General features: G+C 34.6%; 3 protein-coding genes across 6 annotated transcripts; 1 reads left to right on the top strand and 2 right to left on the bottom strand.

Moving 5' to 3' along the window:
- On the top strand, positions 1-5,220 carry LOC121782585 (splicing factor SF3a60 homolog). The gene is made up of 12 exons (XM_042180483.1): positions 1-272; positions 377-496; positions 577-681; positions 949-1,091; positions 1,880-1,976; positions 2,249-2,413; positions 2,617-2,688; positions 2,921-3,079; positions 3,235-3,312; positions 3,622-3,750; positions 4,362-4,508; positions 4,617-5,220. The coding sequence occupies exons 1-12, from the start codon at positions 99-101 to the stop codon at positions 4,761-4,763; spliced, it is 1,536 nt and encodes a 511-aa protein (XP_042036417.1). The 5' UTR covers positions 1-98; the 3' UTR covers positions 4,764-5,220.
- Positions 5,221-5,415: 195 nt separating this feature from the next.
- On the bottom strand, positions 5,416-12,373 carry LOC121782678 (histone-lysine N-methyltransferase ATX5-like). 3 transcript variants are annotated; one of them, XM_042180630.1, is made up of 23 exons: positions 11,202-12,373; positions 11,054-11,109; positions 10,719-10,932; positions 10,382-10,501; positions 10,212-10,280; positions 10,040-10,108; positions 9,847-9,932; positions 9,648-9,740; positions 9,415-9,550; positions 9,140-9,233; positions 8,935-9,034; positions 8,703-8,827; positions 8,214-8,359; positions 7,925-8,029; positions 7,377-7,441; positions 7,055-7,259; positions 6,837-6,920; positions 6,691-6,747; positions 6,519-6,608; positions 6,329-6,415; positions 6,153-6,227; positions 5,945-6,045; positions 5,416-5,832 (listed from the first exon to the last, which is right to left on the bottom strand). In XM_042180630.1, exons 1-23 carry the CDS (start codon positions 12,123-12,125, stop codon positions 5,742-5,744), a joined length of 3,192 nt encoding a protein of 1,063 aa, XP_042036564.1. In that variant the 5' UTR covers positions 12,126-12,373; the 3' UTR covers positions 5,416-5,741. The 3 variants fall into 3 exon arrangements, with proteins under 3 accessions (XP_042036564.1, XP_042036562.1, XP_042036563.1); XM_042180628.1 differs by having other exon boundaries at positions 9,140-9,242; positions 11,202-12,371; XM_042180629.1 differs by having other exon boundaries at positions 9,140-9,242; positions 10,382-10,498; positions 11,202-12,371.
- A 1,922-nt stretch (positions 12,374-14,295) lies between these two features.
- LOC121783041 lies at positions 14,296-16,940 on the bottom strand. Of its 2 annotated transcripts, none has more exons than XM_042181076.1 (4): positions 16,611-16,940; positions 14,918-15,451; positions 14,684-14,830; positions 14,296-14,584 (listed from the first exon to the last, which is right to left on the bottom strand). In XM_042181076.1, the coding sequence occupies exons 1-4, from the start codon at positions 16,707-16,709 to the stop codon at positions 14,492-14,494; spliced, it is 873 nt and encodes a 290-aa protein (XP_042037010.1). In that variant the 5' UTR covers positions 16,710-16,940; the 3' UTR covers positions 14,296-14,491. The 2 variants fall into 2 exon arrangements, with proteins under 2 accessions (XP_042037010.1, XP_042037011.1); XM_042181077.1 differs by lacking the exon at positions 16,611-16,940 and adding an exon at positions 16,068-16,161.
- Between the last annotated feature and the right edge of the window lie 7,253 nt (positions 16,941-24,193).

Genomic DNA, 24,193 nt, shown 5'->3' with positions numbered 1-24,193 from the left:
TTGAGAACGACGTCGTAAGTTTTCAATTTTTGCCCCATCGTCTCCACCACAACCCCCCACCGAATTGAACTCGACAGTAGCTCTGTGCAGAAGAAAGAATGTCGTCGACGCTGCTGGAGGTGACGCGTGCCTCGCACGAGGAGGTGGAGCGGCTCGAGCGGCTCGTCGTCAAGGATCTTCAGACCGAGCCGCCGACCAACAAGGACCGCCTCTACCAGAGCCACCGAGTTCGCAACATGATTGAACAAATAATGGACACCTCTCACAAACTAGTAAAGTTTTTGATGCGTTTATGCGAAGTTCCAGTGATTTTAGCTATTGATTCGTTGTGAATTAGATTAATTTGTTCGTTTGCTGTGGTTATTTTGGTTCCTAGGTTGACATTTATGAGGATAAGGACAATGCGAGGAAGGATGAGATTGCTGCGCTTGGTGGACAGAGTTCGACTTCGGCGAATGTTAATGTGTTTAGTGCATTTTACGATAGATTGAAGGAGGTTTGTAGTTTCTAGGGTTCTATGGTGTTTTCTGCTATTATTTTGATGAATTTTTCATGGTATGGATGGTTTTTATGCAGATACGGGAGTACCATCGGCGGCATCCAGCTTCGCGATATGTTGATATTACTGATGAGTATGAACATCTTCTTAAGGAGGAGCCAGTCATTGAGTTCACTGGAGAGGTTTGTTCTCTTGATTTATTAGTTAATGAACAAATCCACTAAACACATACTTGAAACTTAGAAACTTTGAATTAGAACTAGTGTATGAAAATGGAAAGGGGCAATGGTTGATGGAGAAGTTCCTTGATTATCCCAATTTAAAACTGTTTCTTGAAGAGGACATTTCATCTTCTAATTTGGATGTTTTCCTCAAGAACCTTACTTGTGATTTTGTGAGCTAGCAGATTTGCAGTTTTATAATCATCAATTTTCTTGATTTCATTTCAGGAAGCCTTTGGACGGTACCTTGATTTACATGAACTATATAATGAGTACATCAACTCCAAGTTTGGGCAGCAAATTGAGTACTCTGCTTATCTTGATGTGTTTTCAGATACAAGGAAGATATCAAGCAAATTGAAGTTAACTAGGTAAAGTTGTTGCATATTGTGAATTTTTGTTCGATTCTGCAAAATGTCTCCAAGCTCTATTTATTTTGTCAACCCTTTCTACTGTCTTTGGCAAGGTGCTGCATATGCAGATTCTTAGCTTTATCATGATATTAGGAAAATATTTTCTAAAAACTTTCAGCTTCTCTTGATTTGAACATTAATGCAATTAGAATCCTTTTGATGCAACCTTAATCTGACCTCCTGACCCATGTACGATGAAAAATGATGTTAGAATTAGCATTGGTGTGTAGAGTTGGGCGTATATGTTGACAGAGTAACTTGTAACATCAACAATTATCATATAGTCTGATGATTTATTGGATACTTCAATTCTCTGTATTATTGCCTGTCAAATGATGTGTTATTAGATCTTTTTTCTCTGTATGCGCTCACTTCAGTCTAACAATATCATATTCATACATAAAACTGTGGGATAATATGGATGGTTTGTGTTGGAACCTTTTAGGAATCCTATCTATGGTACTCAAGATCGTTACTCATATTATTGCATTAAGTTTTCTGAAATATTTAATCTTTTGACAATAATTAGGTTGGTTAAGTCATAGGACTGGGTTCACTTTCAACCTATTTGACTGCCATGCGTCCTTCTTCATCAGCAGATTTATTAATTTAAATTTGTTAAATCAGTCTTTGATTCTGTATTGTTTTGAAACCTCCCTGCCCCCAAAATTGAAAAAGAGGAAAACTTCCAGGTTTTTTGTCACCCATTTTAGTCACTCTTCATCTCTTTCCCTTGTTTTGAACAGACAATATCGGGATTATATGCAGAAACTTCTGGAATATCTTATATACTTTTTTGAGCGGACGGAGCCTTTGCAAGATCTTGGAAGAATATTTTCAAAGGTTAGCTTCCAAACTTATTGTGGTTTAGTCCTATACCTTGACTGCTAAGTTCTTTGCACATTATATGCTATGACGTTCTCCTTGAAATTGATAAACTGATAAATATTTATTCCTAAAATGTACTAGCCTAACTTTGGGCTTAGTTTTTATCTTTTGTTATTGTATTGGTTTCTATATTTGATGCCATGAAGCAGATGCGTTATTAAATTATTATTGGACCTTTTGGTTAACTTTAGCTTGCTTTAATATCCGGATGCCTTTGTCTCTGGTAGGTTGTTACTGAATTTGAAGAGCTATGGACCAGTGGACTGATTCAAGGATCGCAGAATGAGAATCATGAAAATGGGAATGTCAAACAGCATGAGGCATTGATTGATCTTGATTATTACAGTACAGTCGAACAGCTAATGGAAGTAGGACCTGCAAAGTTAAAGGAGGTGTGATTGCATTACATTAGATTTGTTGCATTCTTGTTTAGACAATATTTATACTATGCTGGTCTGTCCCTAAAAGCCTACACCTGGATCTGCTAGTGCATGTTTGCCTTCTAACTCATTCGACAACTGTATTAAAGTATAATTATCATTTTATTTCCAATTAATGATGTTGTTGGCTGATATTGACCAACAAACGTTTCTAGGCATTGTCTACTCTTGGTCTGAAGACGGGTGGTACTGTACAACAGCGTGCAGAAAGGCTTTTTCTTACAAAGGTTAGGGTGTAACAATCTTTATGTATCGTCAAAATCTTGCTGTTACTATGTTTCCCAGACCTAAAAAAAAATGTTTTTTTAAAATTATTTAAGTAGATTTTTTTATCTCGTAGCCAGTAGTTCCTTTTTTTGGGGTTTATGCTTGTGATTTATGACAATGGTGACCTCTGCCTCTGAATTAACTGACTTTTTTTTGCATGCCATTGATCCTATCAATTTTCTTTGTTTGCAGCATACACCACTTGAGAAATTGGATCTGAAACATTTCGTCAAAGGCTCACGCAGACATGAACAAAATGGTGGTGTTACGACCCAACAACCAAGTGAAGATGCGAAAGAGATTGCCTTGATGGAAGCAAAGATGAAAAAAATGTGTGACCTGTTGCATGAGGTAAGCTCATGCTATGTCGTCTCCACTCATTGCTCACACCCTTCCCCATTTACATGTCAATTGCAGACTCTCTTATGTCCACTTACATTTTCTGGACTATAATGAAGTATTCACAGGAGCAATGAACTCTACTCTTGTTTCTTGATTTTTTGCAGACAATTGTACGGACTAAAGAAAATATTGAGAAGAAACATGCTTTGACTTATGATGAAATCGTACAAGAACGCGAAGAGGTATTATTTTCAAACTCTGTAAACTCCTAGGAGAGCATTCTTTATATGTGTGTGTATTTATGTAATAAGGGGAAAGAAAAGCAAGCCTTCATGCACAGGGAAAACATTGTAAGAGGTAAAATTGCATAACACAGTTATTTTATGATTCATCCATTCCCCAAAGCTGTCATTCTTTATATGATTGATCATTAGATCATAATATTTGGAGTCGGCTTACGTATACAAGCAGTTCTTATTAGACAGATTGGTTCCACTATTATCCTGATCGTATATAAATTATAATGTCTTCTATTTGAACCCTATGATCAGGATGAAGTACAACCTGAGTCTGAAAGTGACGATGAAGATCAACAGATCTATAATCCCCTGAAGTTGCCCATGGGTTGGGATGGAAAGCCAATACCCTATTGGTTGTATAAGCTTCATGGGCTTGGCCAGGTAATCACATACACGCTTGCAGTCTGGTGTTGATTATGTGCTTCACCTAGAGACAAACTTTATTATGTCCATGGGTTCATGTCATCAGTTTAAAACAGTTATATTGAAGGGCGCTGATGTGGTTTATTGTTATATATCGATGATAATATGCAAATGATTTTGGCCGTTGAAGTATATATTGTACTGTGCATATTCGATTTTCAGTTTTTGCTATGTCTCAAGCAATTCAAAACACATTTCTTCTCACATCATGGGAATTTTGAGAAAGAGGGGGAGGGGGGATAAAAGAAGCTAATGGGGTAGTACTTTGTACTTGCATGATCCAAGAAAGGTAAAAGAAACATGGAGTCACAATTTAAGATAGATCTTATTTGTACATTTCTGATAGCGAAGACTGGTTTCATTTACAATTATAGTGTTTAAAGCAGAGGATTTGAAAGACTCGTCATATAATGAAAGAACGTTTTCCAGCGAGCGTACGTCTCAACAAGTAGATGCTCATAATTCATTAAAATTTTTTGAATCTTATCAGAATTTTGCTGACATGCTTATTACTTGTTACCACCTTGGATGTTTGCTAACACTCAACACGAGCTTCTGAATATTACCAGGAGTTCAAATGTGAGATATGTGGGAACCATAGTTACTGGGGCCGCAGAGCCTATGAACGCCATTTCAAGGAATGGAGGCACCAACATGGGATGCGATGTCTAGGAATTCCAAACACCAAGAACTTTAATGAGATAACATCAATTGAGGTACAATAGTACTGCTTGTGTTCTCCTTGTTGATAATTGTCTTCTCTTTTTCCAATGCATGTATTTGAATATGTTTTGGTTTGATGTTAATTGTATATCACAATGTAGGAAGCAAAATACCTTTGGGAGAAAATACAAGTAAAGCAAGGCCTTAATAAATGGCGCCCGGATCTTGAAGAAGAATATGAAGATCAAGAGGGCAACATCTACAACAAGAAGACATATACAGATCTGCAACGTCAGGGTTTAATATGAGTGAACTACCAAATGCAACATTCTCGTTGGTTTCATGCAACTAATCTCAGCGGAGCCATCAAAAAAATTTCTTTGGCCTCCCTTCTTTTGAAGGAAAGTTTTATCATTTTTATGAGAAGCAACCTTGTGTAGAGGCTAGGCTATCTTGCTTAGCATACCAGAAAAGCAGGTTTAGAAATCAACTGGATTAGAATGACTTGCCTAAGCTTGTCTTTGTGCCGGTCGGGAGAATGAAGGGCCGATAAGCACTCAGAGAGAAGGTGGTAATGTCGTCTAGTCTGTAGCATGTAATTTTGTTATCACTAGCTTAGCTACTGTGTTTTAGTCCCAAATATTCATCGGTTTTTTATATTTTGGGTGGTTATTTAACTTTGCCTCATTTAAAGATGTTAGCACAACTTGAAATTTGTGGATTGATCTGAATGAAATGCTATATTTAGAGGGATATTATCATAAATTTGTAACTTGATTAGTCAGCTAAGCTTGATTCGGACTCCGATGGGGAGTTTGTTTGATTGACTAGATTATTTTGATTAACCACAATTAGGCCAAAAACCACCTAATAATACAAGTCATGCAGTAGTATTTAACAAAATAAGTCGTGAAATACTATTTGGCACAAATTTTAATAAAACAACCACAAAACCATGCCAAAGAAAATAGAAAAACATTTCTTTTTCACTATGAGATATTACAACCACTGCCCAAGAATAACACAAATGATGCCATAATTTTTTTGGAACTACATACTGTAATTTACACAAAAATGCCTAAAGCTCTACCTTCGATTGAGCAATGGCCGTTATTTGTAACCTTCTAAATTGTAAAATCTCAAAATAAGAGGAAAAAGAATTACATTTTTCTTTGAACCAAAAAAAGATAAACTTTACAAAATTAGCAGACTAATTGGTGAGGTCTTCTGCAAAGGCAAACAAGTTAGAGTTCCTTTAGATGAAACAATGGCTATTTGGTCGTCACCTAGTTCATGAATTTTCGACAATTCGGAGCACCACACATGCAAGGCACTTTGAATTCTTCAGGTTCATCTGGATCAAACAAGTAGTCGTACCTGCCAAGATGCACCAAAGTAACAGTAAAAACTCTAGTTGAATCACATGAGAGCAAAAGAGAATCGGAGGGAGGAAGGAAAGGAAGGGAAGGGAAGGGAGAGAAGGAGCTACGTTAATTCATCCCCAGCAGGCACATTCATCTTGGTAATGAGTACGATTCTGCTTTCATCGTTGCCCACACTCATTATCCTCGCATAGCAGTTGGGCATACACTGGAATGATGAGGTAGTAATGATCGTCAATATCAAACAATGCAACGAAACCACGACATACTTTTAAATAAAATGGATGTAGTAGCCCGTGTTTTGAGAAAACTCACTGAGTGGTTTATCAACCGAGCGATATTTCCTGCATCTGTGGCATCTACCACAACCTCTTCACTTATTTTGAATAACTAAGCAGATTTAAATTCAATTAGAACACAAAGGGGTGGGTGTGAGTGGGAATGCAAACATTATGTCAGCAAACAATCAAATCTAGAAAGAATAATCTCACATAGCAGTCTTTTCCCTGTGCTCGATATCGAGCCTCTCTAAGATCTGCAACGCTGCGTCTGACCTGCTCACCACGATATTCAACGACCTGGCCAGAACCAAATGAAATTTAGAGCCAATCCCTCATATAATACTAAAAAGATATACATCTTGACTTACTATAGATGAATAAACAGTTAACAGGAATTTACCATTTCTCCTTCTGGGATGTTCCTACATGCAAACAGGCCCCATCCATGTATTTCAGATCGGCCAAAGCACACTTTATCTTTTTCCGTTTTCTGGATTCATAAACGATCATAAATGACGTCATATGTCAAGCTCCAGCCCATCACTAGAAACACATCAACAAATTTATATTACCTGTAAATGATGAAGCCGTTCTTTGAAAGTGGAGAAGTCCCTAGGCTTCTCTATTTTCTGTTTCAGATGGGAAAGGAGTTAAAAAGATGGTTTTTAGTGAAGGAATAGACAAAAGAAATAAAAACTGAAAGGTTGATGAGATTTACTCTATTTGCATTTAAACTCAATATTGCACTCATAGGATGATGACGAGGCCCCATGATTTGGTGCGCAACGGCTTCCTTTCTTGTCTGCTCACAAGAAAGAATACGAACGGGAGATCAAAATACAGAAAGTAATATAGAATTGTTATAACTTATAATATCTTGCCTATTCTGCTCTTTTGCCAATATGCATAATTGAAAAGCATAATTGTTGTACAAACCTTTTTTGTTCTTTTATAGATGCGACATCTGGCAGCAGAAAACGGATCAACCTCCTCAGTATCCTCTGGAGAAGGTTCCTCGAGTTTTAACCTGTTAGTTGATATTAACCTTGCTCCCATGTGTCTTTTATTTTGAAGCAAGCTTTTAGTAGAGAAAGTCCCCTTGGGGGTTTCTACAATCAAAACTGTATCAGGATTGGGAGCCCTGCACAACAAAGGTGGAATGATCAATGTTGCATCCATCCGAGGCAAGATTCACCATAATAACTAACCGCCAAAGTAATTAGACATTACAATTTTACAAGAAATAAACAAATAATACCTGTGATAGGCACAGTATGAAACCATCTTCTTAAGTTGTTTTCCATTCTTCTCCAGGCAATGCAACTGCATTTTGCAATACACTCGGTGAAGAATTGCATGCGAAAAATATAATCGGTGCAAATGTGATATACACAGACAAATCTAGATGAAATATCTACCACCATCGCGAGGGGCGTAAAGATGAAAATTTATCAACCAGGTGACATTATTTTGGCAATTAATGCTGCTGTAGTTCTATGGCATAAAGTAAAAGCACACAACCACTCCAATACAACTGCCTAAGCAATAGTCGTATAGTGACCAGCAATCATATCACACAATATTTGAAGTGAAATGAGCCCCTTCGGTAATAGAATTGTTAATCCTAACCAGAAGGCGGAGACTCCATAACGGATTACCTGGTGAGCTGGATCATGTTCATCTCAATATATAAGGACGCAATTAATCTATACTGCATGATATATTCACTTCAGCCGGAATCCAATTAATTTACTGCAAGAACTAGCTCAAACACACAAGAGACAAGGCCCATTAGTCGCGTCTCACCTCCATGCGATACCCTGCCCTTGACGCACACATTGCATGGTAATAGGTGGAGCACTTGCTACATTGTGTACAGGAACCATGGATTTGCTTGCAAACCACACAGATCTGCAACGTACATCATCCTCATTTAGTGAAAAATACTACTATAAAAATTTGGTGAAGTATATTAACAAATCAACCAACACCAGCACCTTTATGTAAGAGCAATGCATAAATAAATAAACAGAAGATAGGAAGATATTACATTATGCCTAAGAATTATAAGATTCATGAGTCGCAGAAACATTACCTTCACAAAAGAGCTTGAAGGAATTCTCAATATTCCAAGGGCGGGCTCCATCTTTTCGTCACTTGCAAAAGAAACTTCAGGTTGAAACCAAGCACAAGTGACGTGAACCCACAAAGGAGCAATATCTGTAGGCTTCAGAGCACCCCCTGAATTGGAAAATACATTAAAAAAATTATTATGATAGGAAATTGAAGATTAGCTTTAGCTTGTTAGTACTTGTCATTGGATATTATACGGCCATGCACCAATTATTATTGAGCTATATATATTACTAGGAGACAGAATCTAATGATATCCTCTTTCCTTCTATAAAATTTTGCTTCTAAATTAGATGAACAACAATTAGTGAATCCTACTAACCAAACACTTGTGCACAAGTTTCCACAGTCAGTGATTACACTGGATATCAGTAGACAAAAAACCACCAAGCACTTCTGATAGTAATAATTTAATTCCTAAACCAGGGAAAACATGTAATATGATCCGCACCTTTCACAGGACAGAGGCAACACTCCCTCTCAATATCAGGAGTTTCACAAGCTCTACAGACCCATGAAGTAAAGTCAGTAACATTTCTTGCTCCATAGCATTCTTGATGAACGGCAATTTGACATCTGAGAGTAACAATGAAAAATCAACATAATATTCATTACCTCAAGGAATATTCTGATGATCAGAGATAGAGTTAACAGCAACAAATGGAGCCAAGCTGGGCATATACCTAATGCAGATAATAATTTTGTTGAAGTCCCAATCTTCAACCCACCGACATACTGCACACCTTTCTGTTGTCCACTTCGCACAAACCGGTTCATAGTGCTCTATCGTGTAAAAAAACAACTAAGTTATAATTCATGCTGCAGTGGATAAAGCTGGAGAGATATTCCAGCAGAACATGAACATTAACTCAGAGCTTAGGGGAGAACCTTGTAGAAAATTAACCAACTTCTGCTTCCGCACTTTGATAGAAGGCCGCTTGACAGATTTAGGAACAAGGCTACGTTCATGAAACTCGGCCATCTGTAACATCTATAAAATGAAAACACCTTAAAAAACTGACGTGTTTGGTACAGTATGTCATGGAAATTTCAATAACTATTCACCTAAACTGGATACCTTATACATACAGCTACAACCCTTTCAAACATGTTCTAGGAAAATAGATAGAATAATAATAGAAAGATTAGTTTCGTGAACACACCCATTGCTCAAGTGGTAGCAAGGAGCCCTTCACCCTGACACTGGATTTCCAGTTCTTCGTTTTCGAACCTGTGTGTCGTTCCCATTCACTAAGAGCCTGCTTCTCCATTCCACAAGCCCCACACTTGCAAACAACTCTGCAATGGGCAAAAAGATGGCAATGTTGCTTTCAGAAAATAAAAGGACCTGTAAAGTATCCAGAGTAGATGAAATGGAAAAGTAACTAGTACTTACAAATGAAGACTTGGAAAGTAGATTCCTTCAACACCACAGCAAACGACAGCAACCTTGTCAGGTAATGCAACTTTACCATTCTTTTTCTTGTTTCTGGAACAAGTATCATGATTGTCAGAAGTTGAGGTGGCAAAAAGATTTTGAATTGCAGAAAATACAATACTAATACATTAGGAAAAACAGAGCAAGCATAACTTACTTAGACTGCAAAGTTTCTGAATCAGATAGCTCAAAATTGAACCTGGCTTTGCATTCAGGGCAGTAATAATCATTTGTTCCCAGATCCTGGATCAGTGAAAATGGGTTGATTCAGAAATCAATAAATTTCAGGTCCTACACAGGAATGTATTCAGAGTGGAATTGTGAGTGCAGTGCAGGGCATCCAAGGAGACCTTGAAATTTCTTTTTGAAAATCTGTCGCACTCTGCATGGACCCAAACTTTACAACCATTACAACGCACCTGAAGTTTTAAGTTGAACAACGATTTAGGAGAAAATAGAAACCATGTAGCTATAGGACATATCAAAATATAAAAGCTACCAAAAGCTTAAACTTGACCATACCCAAGTTCCATTATCTGATTGGTTCCGGATCTTTTTGCATATGCCACAATAGTGTTTCATTTTTTTCAACTGATACATGAAAGAACCAATCATCAGCAAAAACTAAAAAGGCCTGTAGATGATCCTGTAGGATGAATAAAGAATATAGTTGGGTATAGCAAGCAACGAACCCTGGTACAAGAAGTACACAGACGATTGGTACCAGGAACTATTTTCTTTGACAAGTAAGGAGGAATGCTCACTCCACATGCTTCACAAGATTGTGATTCTTTCTTTATGTGAGCATCCTGCTACAAAAGATGAAATCTTCTCAACTTCGTGACATTCAAGCAAGCAATTTTAGTAATTGAAAGTTTCTACAAATTTTTTACTACAATGAAACGCAACATGAAACTGAACAATGTTTGAAGAAGATGGAAACTGCGGATGTCCAATTTCCACAAAAAAGTACTAAAAGGATAACTGGAACACTAACAAGGCAATCAAATCATTATATAATCAATGTACCGGTTCTGCAGAGCTGCACTGTTGATCCTGATTTAAACCAGTAGCCTCAAACACCCGTCTTCTAAGAGAGTGAAGATAATGTGACTTGCCAGCTGCGGCACTGATTTCAACCATCAACATCTCGTTGAAGCCATTTTCAGCTAGAAAAGCCTCCTCTATTGCAGAACGAAGATCACCGGGCTTGCTATCGTTGAGTTCAGTCTGCCCCTGAAACCTAAGGCAACAAAATTTACATCGCTTCCAACTCCACATGCACCACCAATTGAGAGGGGAGAAACAAACAGGGGGAAAGGGAAGAAGAAAAAAACACACACACAAAACTAACAATTATCTACCTGTCTACATAGTCAATAAATGGAAATATCCTCCCGCTTTTGATCCATGCATAGTCCTGCTCAAAAAAAGCATGCCAAAATAAGTGCACCTGTTAGGTATTACAGTTGGAAAGCTAAAAAAAGAACATAAATAAGAAGAGAAATTTACCCTTTGTGTTCCATTGCCCGAATAACCAAAGAACATTACACAAATCGCACCACTAATCCGATAGTTGAACACTTGCGTCGGCACCTGCAACTCTTGATTGAGCACAATGGCTGGCCAAGCAGGACAATGCTTCCCAGGTATCGCCCACACTATATCACCTTCACCAAAATCTTTGGTGCTATACAATTTATCAATACCAGATATTTCTATACACTCATCATAGTCGTCATCATCATCAACTTCATCATCCTCATAATCATAATCATAATCATAATCATAATCATCTTCGGATTGCTGAGGCAAAGGCATCAAAGAATCATGTGTACGGCCATTCTTCTTACTACTTCTCAAGCTTCCATTCCTCAATTCTGCAATCTCATCAACAGACAATGGCGAAAACCTGCTGCATTTGTATGCTTTATTCTTCTCCTCTTTCTGCTTTCTAGAAAGGCTCACATCGTCGTGAATCCTAAGAGGTTTCAAGCTCGATTTACTGTCCTTCTGTTTAACAACCGGAACATATTCCGCATCCAAAGCAGAATCTCTAACAGCATTCTTACTCTCTTTCTTCCAATTATCAAGAACTGAATCATTGAATCGCGAAGGCAATACCTGGACCCTCCCTCGCGAAGTCCTCACCAGCGGCGGCCGCGACACCTCCTTCGATTTTGATGGCTTCGGTTCCGAAGCCTCGCCGCCGCCGCCCTCCGCGGCGGACTCAGCGATAATGTTTTGAATTCCATAGCCATTGAATTGGATAATACCGGCGGCAGCCTCCCCAAGAATATGCAGAGGAAAAAAAACATTGGAAACTTTTTGTTTCTTCCGATTGAGCGATGAGTCATCGTCAACACCGGCCGAGTCGCCGGCTCGGCACCGTTTCATAATCGGCATTACCGTTTTCAAGCTCTTCTTCACTATCATCCTCCTCGAAAACTCCCAAACCACTCAGTTCAAAACCCTAATTGCGAATTGCAAACTCCGCCGTCTCAAAAAAGCTCTCCGCCGGCAGTCGAAGCGGATGAATTCACAGCTCAATTGGACGGAAACTCATTCCAAAGGAGGCGAATTGAAGAAAAATCGGTGCTTTCCGCGGCGAAACCAGCAAATTCAGTATCGGAATAGGGATCTCTGTTTCAAGCGAGACTTTTCTCTCTCGTCGATGAGAGAAAAAGAAATATAGGTGCGCCAATTTTATATGCATGTATATGTACACGGATATGTATGTATAATTCCCCACTTTTTTTTATTAATTTTTGCAATGTGATGTAGTAATTGAGTGAAGATAAAATTTTGCTCTTCAACAATTCTTGAATTTCTCAATTTTTGTGTAATGTATGCTTCTTCTCCTTTTATTTCTGGTTTTCTGCAAAGATATGGTGAAGAAGAGTGACTTCCAAGAAACGAGGTAGTCTATTTACTTTTTGAAAAAAGAATCAAATAAAGCTTCCTTTTTTACCATTTTAATGGCATGTACTAGTGTTTTGGTAGCCACAATTGAAGTTAATTAGTGGATTGTATAAATTAATGGTAGGCTCGATTGAACCTTTTTTCTTCTCTCTATATATACGTCAAGATTTTGCAATTGGAAAGAATACTTTTCCGGCGGCGGAGAAAGGTGGGAACCGCCGTCCAATTGGCTGAGCAATTGGGAGTTTGGGTACCAAGGCGGCGGCCTTCGTCGGAAAAGAGGTTTGGTTACGTGTATGTTAATGTATTTGTTGAGGCAACCTCAGATTCTTGGTTCCATTTTGAAGATTGAATATGAATATGTTTGATGGTCTTTGTAATAAAATCCCTAGTTTATTTTCCAATTGAAAAAAAGTAGGCAACCAACTAAAATTTGAGCAAGATTTAGACTCAAGAAATGGAGAAATAGTTCATCTCCGACGGCGCCACCGCACCCATACATCTTGAAATTTTAATTAATAGTAGTATAATATTTTAGGTAAATATGAGTAATTTATATTTTGAAATTATAGTTGTGAAATCCTTACCAGAGATGAAATTTTGGTATGAAGGAAAAAATGATTCATTGGCCTTTTCTGCTGGGTCGAGCTTCTTGGTGACAACAGTGATTTATTAGACGATTCAATTATTTTAATTTTGGGTGGAGGTAGTTAATTAACAATTACCAAGAGTGTTAAATTGTTTGGATATGATTTTCTTTTTCTTTTTTAGTTATGAAGTATGGTTATCTGGTTAGAGATTCAGTCATAGCTACACAATAAAATATGTTTGGCTAAGAAACTCGAAGAAATGGTTTACTAATTTTAACAAATGTATTGATTGCTTCTTCCTTTTTGCCGTGACTAGTGAGGGTGTTTGTGTTTGGTAACTGAGTGGAGAGCTTTACTTACACCTAAAATTAAAATATTTAGAATATCATAAATGGAAGTGTGGAGTAGATTCTGAGACACGGCGGCGGAGGCGCCGGCGGAAGGTGGTAATTATGCTCTTCCTTTTTTCATTTTTTTTTTGTTTTCTATGTTTTTGGTGTAGTTCGAATATTGGTTGAGTTGAATTCGTAAATCAACTGAAGGATGAGAATTTTTTTTGTTAGTTTTAAGTTCCAAATTTTTCAAAGAAGAAAAAGAAAAAGTGAGATGGTGCTGTGCTCAATCGCCGGCAGCCGCGACAGGCGGTGGAATCGCCGGAAAAAGCCAATAATTGAAGCTCGGTGGCTTTTCTTTTTATACAGAGGGGTTTTGGAGTTCTATGAAAATATACAAGGTTTGTATACAAATCGTTGACGTTGTAAAACTAAAATGAAATGATTAATTGAATTAATTAACTAAGAGAAAAAATGACTTTATTTCAGATCAATGTAGTGTTAGTCTATTCAATCTTATGTTAATTTTAAAAGACGATTATTGCCAAAAGATAATCTTGACAGTTGACATGACATGACATGACATGATTTAGAACCATAACATCAATCATTTTAAGTGACCTAAAGATTAATGTAGATTGATAAAATAACATAGGCTAATCCTTTACTTTATTCATATCTAATTGAAATGCTAAGATTGAAAAAGGGATTCTATCAAAAAATTGAACATAGGCATAACAGGGGGTTGTATAAAATTGAAGATGAGAAACAGAAGTAGTTATTTATTGCAATATGAAATTATTAAACAGCATATGTACATAATAATCTAGAGAAACATTTGATTTGATTTGATCTACAAAGGTTAATTATTGTTTGAGCTACCACCAAACAAACTAAGCTTCTTATTGTTTCTTTCTTCACTGCATAAACTCTAACAATCTACTCACTCTCCTATACTTTATTGCTTCTTCCCACCTTGTCCTTCCTCAGTCTTTGCAAATCTTCCTCGAATCCTTGGCTGGCTATCCGCGAGAGCTTTCCTGCAAGCGTACTGCAACGCAACCAAGTTACTCGACTATCTCCAACGCAACCAAGTTACTCGACTATCTCCAATGCAACCAAAGAATGAAAAAGGGGCCTCAAGATTTACCTTAATTTTTCTTCCAAAGTTTCTCTTCGACTTCTTGCTCCAGTATCTCGATAGCTTCTCTCTGCGCACCTCAGAAATGCAACTGCTCATCACCCTCGCTTGCCCCAGTGGCGATTGAGCGTGGTTTATGCCACCACTGCAAAGAGCCTGTCATCAAAACTCCACTGTCAATCATCTAGTCACGACACCAGCAAGGAACGATGAGAATCAGAATCACTATTTACGTATGTATACCTTTATGTCTCCTTCACTGTATGCTCGTCGCATCCCATACGCAGCTTCAAAGTCATCAACTTGGAAATCAAGAAAGCTGGGCCTCGGGAGAGCCTCATGAGCGTTGTCCATCGACCTCAGACAGCCGGAACTAACACTCTTCTGGAACGAACACTCAACACGCGACTTCTCATCCATCATCATGTTCTCATCACTAGTCTTGACAGTAGTAGGGATGTTGATGCTGAGGACTTCAGAGAGCGGCGTCTCATTCCCTTCCTTTGCCAAGATATCCTTCCTGCACTCGTAGAAGACCTCGCTCAGGAGCTGCCCACTCTCGATGGATGACTCAACATCCGACACGCTCAACAACTGAGGAGGGGAGATGACATCTTCTCCACAAGAGATCATTGATATGGCAACCGTCATTGGATCAAGCCCCATAACAGGCTCCTCAATAACCGGTTGAGGCGCGTTGAACAGATCCCCTTCGCCCCAGAGGTTATACTCAGTCTCAGATGCAGCAGGCACCTGCACAACGCTGCTTGATGTGCCCTGCACCAAGTGGCATACTATTCAATTAAGTTCAAGAAACACAAGCAATGCATCTCAATCATGTACGATTCTAACAATACAATCGAACGCTTCAAAATACATGGAGTAACATTTCCAGTATCTCAATAACCACAAAACAGTAACATAAGATATCATATTTCAGCAGAAGACTTCCAACTTTCAATCAAACAAGATAGATAAGCTGTTGCAAGAGTACTTCAAGTTGCCTAAGCAATATGTATGCATTACATAATACTACATAAAAACCGGCTGGCAAAATGAACGTGGCTTTACACGAAGGAATCGGGAAAAAGGGCCGGGGAACAATAGTGACTCGACCACTACAAAATGTCACCTACTTTACAGTTCAAACAAAGCAGCACCAAATAAAATACCAATAACTAAAAGTGTTCAACAAACACTTTTTGTAATAACCTAGCCAAGATCCCAATTCCATAAGCAGCAACTACATCAACTCAGCCATTTAGTAGATGAAAAGACTAGAAACAGTTAGATCAGCCCTTTTTCAAGAAAACAAAGATGCTTGTTATTTTTTTACATCCACAAATCCAAATCCCACAGAAAAAGAGCACAATTTTGTTGAAAAAAATCCAACCTTTTCATTACTAATCAGCATAAGTTTATTTAGAAAAGGGAATCCTCAGCCACAAGTTGGCATGAAAAAAGATAAAATTTTCACAAAAAGGACTTGTTTTGTCAAATGACATTCGAGTTCCATTTATGTCATGTGTACTGGAAGAGGAATTGACAAGTTAGTGAAGAACACGGAACTAATTATTGTGGTATTGATTATGCTCCAATTCTTATTTCTTAACCCCAAATGCTTTCCATTTATGCTCAGTGGTAAAAAATAGGTAGTTATCTTCAAATTGTTCAAGTTTTGCAGCAACTAAATGGGATTCTTGTCCCCTGCAAATTCTTGAAAATGTCAATTAACCTAATTTTTGGGACACCCAAAAGAGTGGAAATAGAAGCCCACAAAACAGATTATACAAAACGAAGGCAAAAGCACAGAGATGGAAAACTGAAAAAAGATGAGATTTTTACACCCAAATAATCAAACACTCACACGCACGAACACACAAAAGGGGAAAAGATCAAATTTTTACACTAAAAAAACAATGGGAAGATTGTTTACCGATGAAGCATTGGGCTTCTGAGAGCAGGCAAAGTCTTCAAATTGGTGAACTTCTTGAGGGAAGTTATGGAAGTAAGGGTACATTAGCTCTGCATACATTTACTTCACTTCTCTTTTTACCTTTTCATGTAAAGATGAGAGAGAGAGAGAGAGAGAGAGAGCTCTATCTCAGTGTGCGTACAAATATAAGAGAAGAGCTTTAATGGAGGGAGGTGGGCTTTTATAGGTGTCGACAAAGGTGAAAACAGAGCAGCAGCAGCAGCCGTGTTTCAGAGAGAGGGGAATCTGATTTTGGTGTGGTGTCCGTCTTCTTTCATTTAGGACAGCGAATTTTGCAACGGTGAAAAAAAAGGGTGAATTTTTAATTACTCAGTTGACAGAAAAAGCAGTGATGCAATGCAAGAAGCCAGAGTAATATGGGGGTCACTATCGAATTTAGCCCAACTTGAAGGGTTTAATTATAAATTATAGAGGTAGGAATATTTGAATAAGAAATAATTTAAAAATTCATATACTATAAAATAATCAATTTGTCACATGAAATTACTTTTTTATTGTAGGCTCATTTTTTTTAATGGAGTATATATTTGAGAGAATTCACAACTGCTATTTTTCTGTGAGCACAGAATAAATCACAATTTCTGTTAAATCACGATTTGTATTTATATTATTGATTGAGAATTTGAGAAACTGTTAAAAGTCAACTAACTGATATATTTTAAAAAGATTGGGCTGTGAATTGGTTTTAGAAAAAGTGAGGTTGAAGCTCAACAAATTAATTAGATTCAAAGAAAAGAAGATTGAAAATGAAGATTTATAGTGTTATTATTATTATATTCTCAACTTGGTGGAGTGCTTTTTTTTTCCTATTTCAAGATGACAAAATATGAGAGTGACAACTGAATAGCGACAAATAAGGTTTAAACATCATAATGCAAAATGGGCATTAATTAATAAGTACTACTCCTACTATCTAATATTTTACCTAATTTTAATATCATATGAAGCCAAATTATTTAATTCAGAATTAGAAACTCATTATATTTTGCACAAGTGTGTGCGTGCATAATCATATGTTAAATTTATGCATTTCAAATTCAATATTGTCAAGTTTAACATAATATAGTTTTACGAAATTTTAGTCATTCATCCTTACATTATGACCAATTTAGCCCATTTTTTTCAACTATAACAACCCTAATTTCTCCATATAGTATTTACAATGATTTTTGCTATTGTAAATTGATTGTGTATTGAAAGAATTATGAGTATCGTAATTAGAGAATATGTTTCAAAATTATTACTTTTATACTCTTGCGGATAGGGATTTGTACTTTTGTACTAATGCAATTCTATTTCTATATTACATAGGAATTTTTAGAAAATGAAAATGACTCGAAATATGTTTCAGTCCACAAAATTAATAGTATCATTAGTTTTTCATTCGAGAAAGACTTAGAAGAAGTGACGACCACAAGTAAGAGGAAGTATGAGCTTAAGCCTATCAAAGTTTTTTTTTTCCATCGATAATTTTATCAAAATTATCTGAAATCATTTATAGCAGTTAATAAGTTGATGCAGATGAAAACCAAATTGTATTTTGAAGGATTACATAGGTTTGAAATTAGATAAAGAAATGAAGTAAAAATGACTCCAAAAGATATGTTTGAGAACAAGAATAAGAAAATATTCAAATGAGAAATAGAAAATAAAATAAAAGTTGAAAAAGCATCTTCCATCAATATAATATTAAGTTGGTTTTATATATATTAGTGATAATAATCTTTAAATAATATTATATTCAACAATAAGAATATAAATTTAATAACAATATTTATTTCTACGCTCATCTTACTTTGGAAACTTTTGACAATTTAATTTTCCATTAAAGCAAAGCTCAAAGGTCTCTTATACTATCATTTTAGTAGCATAATGAATTAATTTGTGAATGTAATTTATATAATTAGAAGATGCACATTTGGACAGAATAAGAAAGGGTAAATTGGGTGACAATTTTCAGGTTATCAACTGAAAAATCATTTTGCAACTATAGTACATTATTCAATTTCCTAAATACTTGAAGTGACTAATATCATAAACGTGTCGATTTTCAATAAAATTCAATAACGATCATATGCTAAAATTATACTCTGTCTAGACACATGTGACAAACATATGCCAGCTAAAACCACACTAGAATTGTTACTTACCAAATCTAATTTAGACATTCCTAGTGTACAACAACTTATCTTAACCCTTAAAATGGAAATTTGGTGGCAAGTATTAATGAATTGTATCAACATGTCATTTAGTGATAATATTACTACAAATAACTTAGTAGGCTTTAGTAGTGTCCAATGATGACCCCACAAAAACATAACAAAAATATAATAATGGCATTGGATGGAGGTGGTGGGCCATATCCTAAGTACAAAACAACTTAAATATTATATGGCTTCGTTTGAGCGACTCTTTTCAATAATTCCATACCAATTTTATTTCATTTTTATCATTGTAAGTTTGTAACACAAATAATCTAGACTAAACTACGCAAATGGTCCATGAACTATGCGTTTTATACGCAAATGATATCTAAACTTTAAAATATGGTGGGTAGTCCCTGAACTAAGGTGTAATAACATTTTTTATACTTTTTCACTATTAATCACAATTTTACACCAAAAATGCCCCCAATGCATGAAGGACATTTTTGAACTTTCATACCTAGGTATTGGATATCATATTTTCTTTATCTCTCTCTTTAGTACTAAATATATATTTTCTTATAGTTTGAGTACCTAAAATGATGATATTATTCACTTCACTTTTTCAATCACTTTATGTCATATCTTCTTTCTCTCTTTCTCTAAAAATTTTAGGAAGTAAAAAATTAAAATAAAAAATAATATGAATTTCATAAATATATTAATTCTAAAAATCAAAATTATAAATTTAATTATAAAAATAATTTGTCACAACATTTAATTTTGATTGTGATTTGATTATTTTTTTAATATTAAAAATTAATTTTTTAATTAAAACTAAATTCTTAATTTTTAATTAATCATAATATTTAATATTAAAAAATTATTGAATCAGAATCAAATTAAATTTAGCTAAAATTTAATTTGATAATTAAATTTATAATTTTAAATTTATTCCATATTTAAGAACTTCATAGTGTATTTTTTCATTTTAATTCTTTACTTCCTAAATTTTGTAGAGAAAGTAGAGAAAAATGATATGACATAAAGTGATTGAAAAAGTGAAGTGAATAATATCATTTTAGGTACTCAAAATATAAGAAAATATCATAGTTAGTACTAAAGAGAAAGATAAAGAAAATATCAAATCCAGTACCTAGATATGAAGTCCTAAAATGCCATTCATGCCTTGGGGGCATTTGTGGTGCAAAATTATGATGAATAGTGAAAAGTATAAAAAGTGTGATTACTCATTAGTTCAGGGACTACCCACGATATTTTTAAAGTTTAAGTACCATTTGCGTAATTGAGTCAATAATCTAATGACATATTGCATGAGTCGCACGACTATATTACCACGAAACTTAAAAACGCAACAAAAGATACACAAACAAGGATACTATTATTTAAAATAAGTTGAAACAAGAATTTGATCGAAAATTCACCTTTGCTATCAAACGCACATATACAATTCATCTTTTATGTTTATTCATTCGCTAGAAGTATATGGATTCTATATGCATGGTCGTAGATGTTATGTGCTTCTTCATTAATCTCGGTCCCAATGTTACGTTCAAGAATGAAGATAAACGCACATAAATTGTGTACACATAATGTTGCTATATTTCAAAACTAATCGAACATATTTTATTTAAAACCGTAAGTTAATAATTATAAGTTCCTTACGTATTGAATTGGTTTGATTTGAAACATTTATGCTAAATTCACAAATAATATAATTTGATTTAGATATAATTGTGTCAATATGTCACCCAAAAATAATGTTTGCCTAAGTTACTGCATTAAGTAGATATATAATAAATATTTATTTTAAATTAATTAATTGGACAAATTAAATCAACCTAATTATGAACATATATTTGATGTTAATGTCTTGTCTTGAATTGAAAGCGTCAGCTTTTGTTTATTTTTGTAATGGAAATCATTGCAGATAATTCTGCAAGTAGGTAAACATTCAAACCATGAGAAGATATTACATGATTGATGCTGACTACGAAGGATTAATATAACATTTAACAGCAATCTTGGCTTATCACCTCAAAAAAAAATTATATTCACATGTAGTTTGCTAATTGCTAGGAGGTTAGCTACTAGTTAATTAAGTACAAGTACAACTTGGTACTCTAATTGGTAATAATCTTATCTTATTTATCTTATCACAGTCTCAAAGAAAAATAATTGCGACATACCAAATAATTCCCCCCCCCCCCCCCTCCAAAAAAAACAAAATTAATAAAAAAACAAATAAAATAAAGCTTCTAATTTCGAACTAGGTTGGTTTTTTACATATTTAAAATATCAATATTATTTCTATCACATTAATTAGTTGGTCGAAAAATTATGTCATGTTATATGTATGTGTGTGTATGTTGAATTTTACATACAATTGTAATTATATTTTTCATGAAAATCAGATTATTTAATGACCAACATAACTATAGTGAAATGCGACTTAGTTGCTAAGATATTTTCTCTCCAATCAATCCATAAAATGTTCGAGTTATAGCATATGGTAAATAGGAATCATTATCAATTTTATTGAAAGGAAATACATTATATTTATGACACCTGTAAGTCATAAAAATAATCGGAATTGAGATACATAGAGGGATGAATTGATTTTGGACTAGAAAATGAGTTTTTATCTACACCTTAATCAATAATTTGTTTGAGTTGAGTAATTCCAGACACTAATTACTGAATTAATTAGGAGTAATAAATTAGTATCGTCACAAAATAATGGACCTAATTATGGCCCAACATTGTTATCCTTATTAGTACACAGTAATATAATGTCTACAAGAGGGATTATTAATGACGTTTGTGTTTAGTTCCAAATTTCGTTTGTTAATTTTAGCTATAAGAAGGAATGGGAAAGGAGAAAAATAGAAACCAAGTAATGACCTTGTTCGTTCATCCAAATGAGCATCTCTCAATAGTTAAACACCAATAAATTTTTTCCTTAAAAAACAATATAATTTGACTTTCATCTTCAATAGTAGAATCCACTAATGAAATGATTCTACCTAGGGGAATTAAATTATTCAAAATTTCCTAGGTCAAGTATTTTTTTTTATCTCGAAATAGTTTTTGTATTTTAAGCATGCATAGTTATAATCTCATTTTGTAACCCACATGCTAATCTAATAACTCAATCAAAACAATAGGAATCTTTGAAACTGATTAGTTACTTAATCAGTAAGAATTGATTAAGATCATAATCAATCCATTCATACGAGTCACTAATCAATTTTAAATATTGTTATACAATATTTTTTTAATAATTGAAATAATACTCTTTTTTATCCACAAAATGTATATATGCTTGACTGTTATATATTTTAATAAAATAGTTGATGAATATATTTTTAGTGTATAAACGGTATTACTAAGGATCACACTATAATTAAATAAAAGATATGTGTAAAGTTGAGAAATAGGGTAAATATGAGATCATGTTCTAATGAAAAAAATGATACTCCGTACCAAATAAATAGAACTATTGGATTTTTCTCTTAATGTTTTATGATATTTTCTACTCCATAAAACCTTCTTAAATATCTTTAAAAAGTAAAAAAAAAAGATAAAAAGGTGGAATATATTTTATCTAAACTTTAATGCAACAAAGTGAGGTATATACCCACTTTTGTATGGGATGTTGGTACATGGATGGCGTGTGAGAAAATGTACTTAAAACCTCTGAATTCCCATATTAGGAAATAAGAAAAAAATGAAACATATTTTAATAAATTGAATACAGCTCATGTGGTCACTTGATTGCACTTTGTCCTTTACACATCATATAAGATTCCTACATGACATAAGTAGCCGACACGTGGAAGCGAATTTCTTTTTTTGTAATGAGCTGGACATTTTAGGGTTCCCACTAATAAACAAGGAAATACTGATTAAAACTATTACTTCCATATTTCAAATATTTTGTGATTATACTAAATTTTGTTTTGAAATGTTATACTCCATATAACTCCCACTACATTTGAGTCATACTCTATTTTTAGTTCCACTATAGTTGACTAATTTATTTATTTGACAAAAAACTAATTTTGGGGTATAAGTGGTTCGATTATTGTGTTGAATTTTAACCAAAAATTAAAATAAAAATAACTGAAAATTAGAAAGCTATTTGAAATTAGATTAAGAACCATCAATTTCAATTCAAGATTGAAAACGTGTCAAACCTTGGTGGACCAGTTCCGATTAGTATTTCTCAAGTTAAGAAAAATCATTTATAAATTCTCTTCAATATATTAGTATTTCTCAAGTTAAAGATAATTATTTTAGAAAGTTTATTTTTAATAACTGCTGTATATATATGCCGTTGTAATTTTGGTATCCATTCATGGACATCAAACGATGCGATTTTCTGTCCATAACAGCTGCAAATTCTAGATACTGAGAAGTAATTTTTCACTAAATATAAATTACTCCATTCTAGATATAGTAGTGCAAATTCATAAGACATTATTTTTTATGGCATACATTTATATTCACATGACAATTGACAAATGTAAATTTTATAGAAACAGAATCTTATGGGAAAAAGAAGGATTCTTTTTAATGGGTGTTGAAGCAATTCAGTAACGCCGCAAAATTAGCTGTTTTCTAGAATCTAAATTTTGGAGAGTGGGGGTTGAATTTTGTAAAAATGTCAACCATGAGTATAAATATATGGTAGTAATATATTTAAATCGATAAAATTCTTTGGTACATACATCGTCATCAAGCCAGTTCGCTAAAAAAGGAACCCAATTCTAGAAATTCTTGTTTTACACGTATATATATGTAATAAAATAATAGGAGTAACTGATTAGAAGGTTCTTATTTTTATTTTTTTTTGAAAATTTCTTACAACTCAAGTATGTGATTAGTGGAGAATACTCGCATACCTTTAAGAATAAAGTGGATCCGTGCACTATGAATTTCAATTTTTACCGACATGTTTATCTTTCCTTTTTTCTTCTCATTCTCTCAAATTTTAAACTACGAAATACAACTTTCTAGTTATGAATTAGTACAACTCTATCACAATTAAAAATTGATTAAGGGCTTTTGGAGTACACTGCTTGGATTGGCTTATCATGTTGTTGATTCTATTTTCAGAGGGTTTGGGTTGAGAGTTTCAACATCAGATAGATGTCAAAATCTCAAGTTCAGACCCGCATATCATTTGCTATGATTCCAAAATTTGGATATCGTTAAAGAGTTGGATATAGTTTGAAACAAGTTAGAAAATGTTGTAGCATGTGAGCTATAACATAATTCTATTCGACAAATGCATCAAATCTTTAGAAAAAATAAATTTAATTCAGCTTTTTCATGTAGGATGACACGGCATAA

Source organism: Salvia splendens, chromosome 20, assembly GCF_004379255.2.
Source record: "Salvia splendens isolate huo1 chromosome 20, SspV2, whole genome shotgun sequence".
Classification (NCBI taxonomy): domain Eukaryota; kingdom Viridiplantae; phylum Streptophyta; class Magnoliopsida; order Lamiales; family Lamiaceae; genus Salvia; species Salvia splendens.
This window is presented reverse-complemented; position numbering and strand designations above follow the sequence as displayed.

Coding starts and splice junctions, on each gene's coding strand:
- LOC121782585 (XM_042180483.1), top strand. CDS start 99: ATGTCGTCGACGCTGCTGGAGGTGACGCGTGCCTCGCACGAGGAGGTG. Junction 1,977..2,248: donor TTGGAAGAATATTTTCAAAG/GTTAGCTTCCAA, acceptor TGTCTCTGGTAG/GTTGTTACTGAATTTGAAGA. Junction 2,414..2,616: donor GACCTGCAAAGTTAAAGGAG/GTGTGATTGCAT, acceptor AAACGTTTCTAG/GCATTGTCTACTCTTGGTCT.
- LOC121782678 (XM_042180628.1), bottom strand. CDS start 12,125: ATGATAGTGAAGAAGAGCTTGAAAACGGTAATGCCGATTATGAAACGG. Junction 9,933..10,039: donor TTTCAAAAAGAAATTTCAAG/GTCTCCTTGGAT, acceptor TCACTGATCCAG/GATCTGGGAACAAATGATTA. Junction 8,360..8,702: donor TTGCCTCTGTCCTGTGAAAG/GTGCGGATCATA, acceptor TTTCCAATTCAG/GGGGTGCTCTGAAGCCTACA.
- LOC121783041 (XM_042181076.1), bottom strand. CDS start 16,709: ATGTATGCAGAGCTAATGTACCCTTACTTCCATAACTTCCCTCAAGAA. Junction 15,452..16,610: donor AGAAGCCCAATGCTTCATCG/GTAAACAATCTT, acceptor CACTTGGTGCAG/GGCACATCAAGCAGCGTTGT. Junction 14,831..14,917: donor ACAGTGAAGGAGACATAAAG/GTATACATACGT, acceptor TTTTGATGACAG/GCTCTTTGCAGTGGTGGCAT.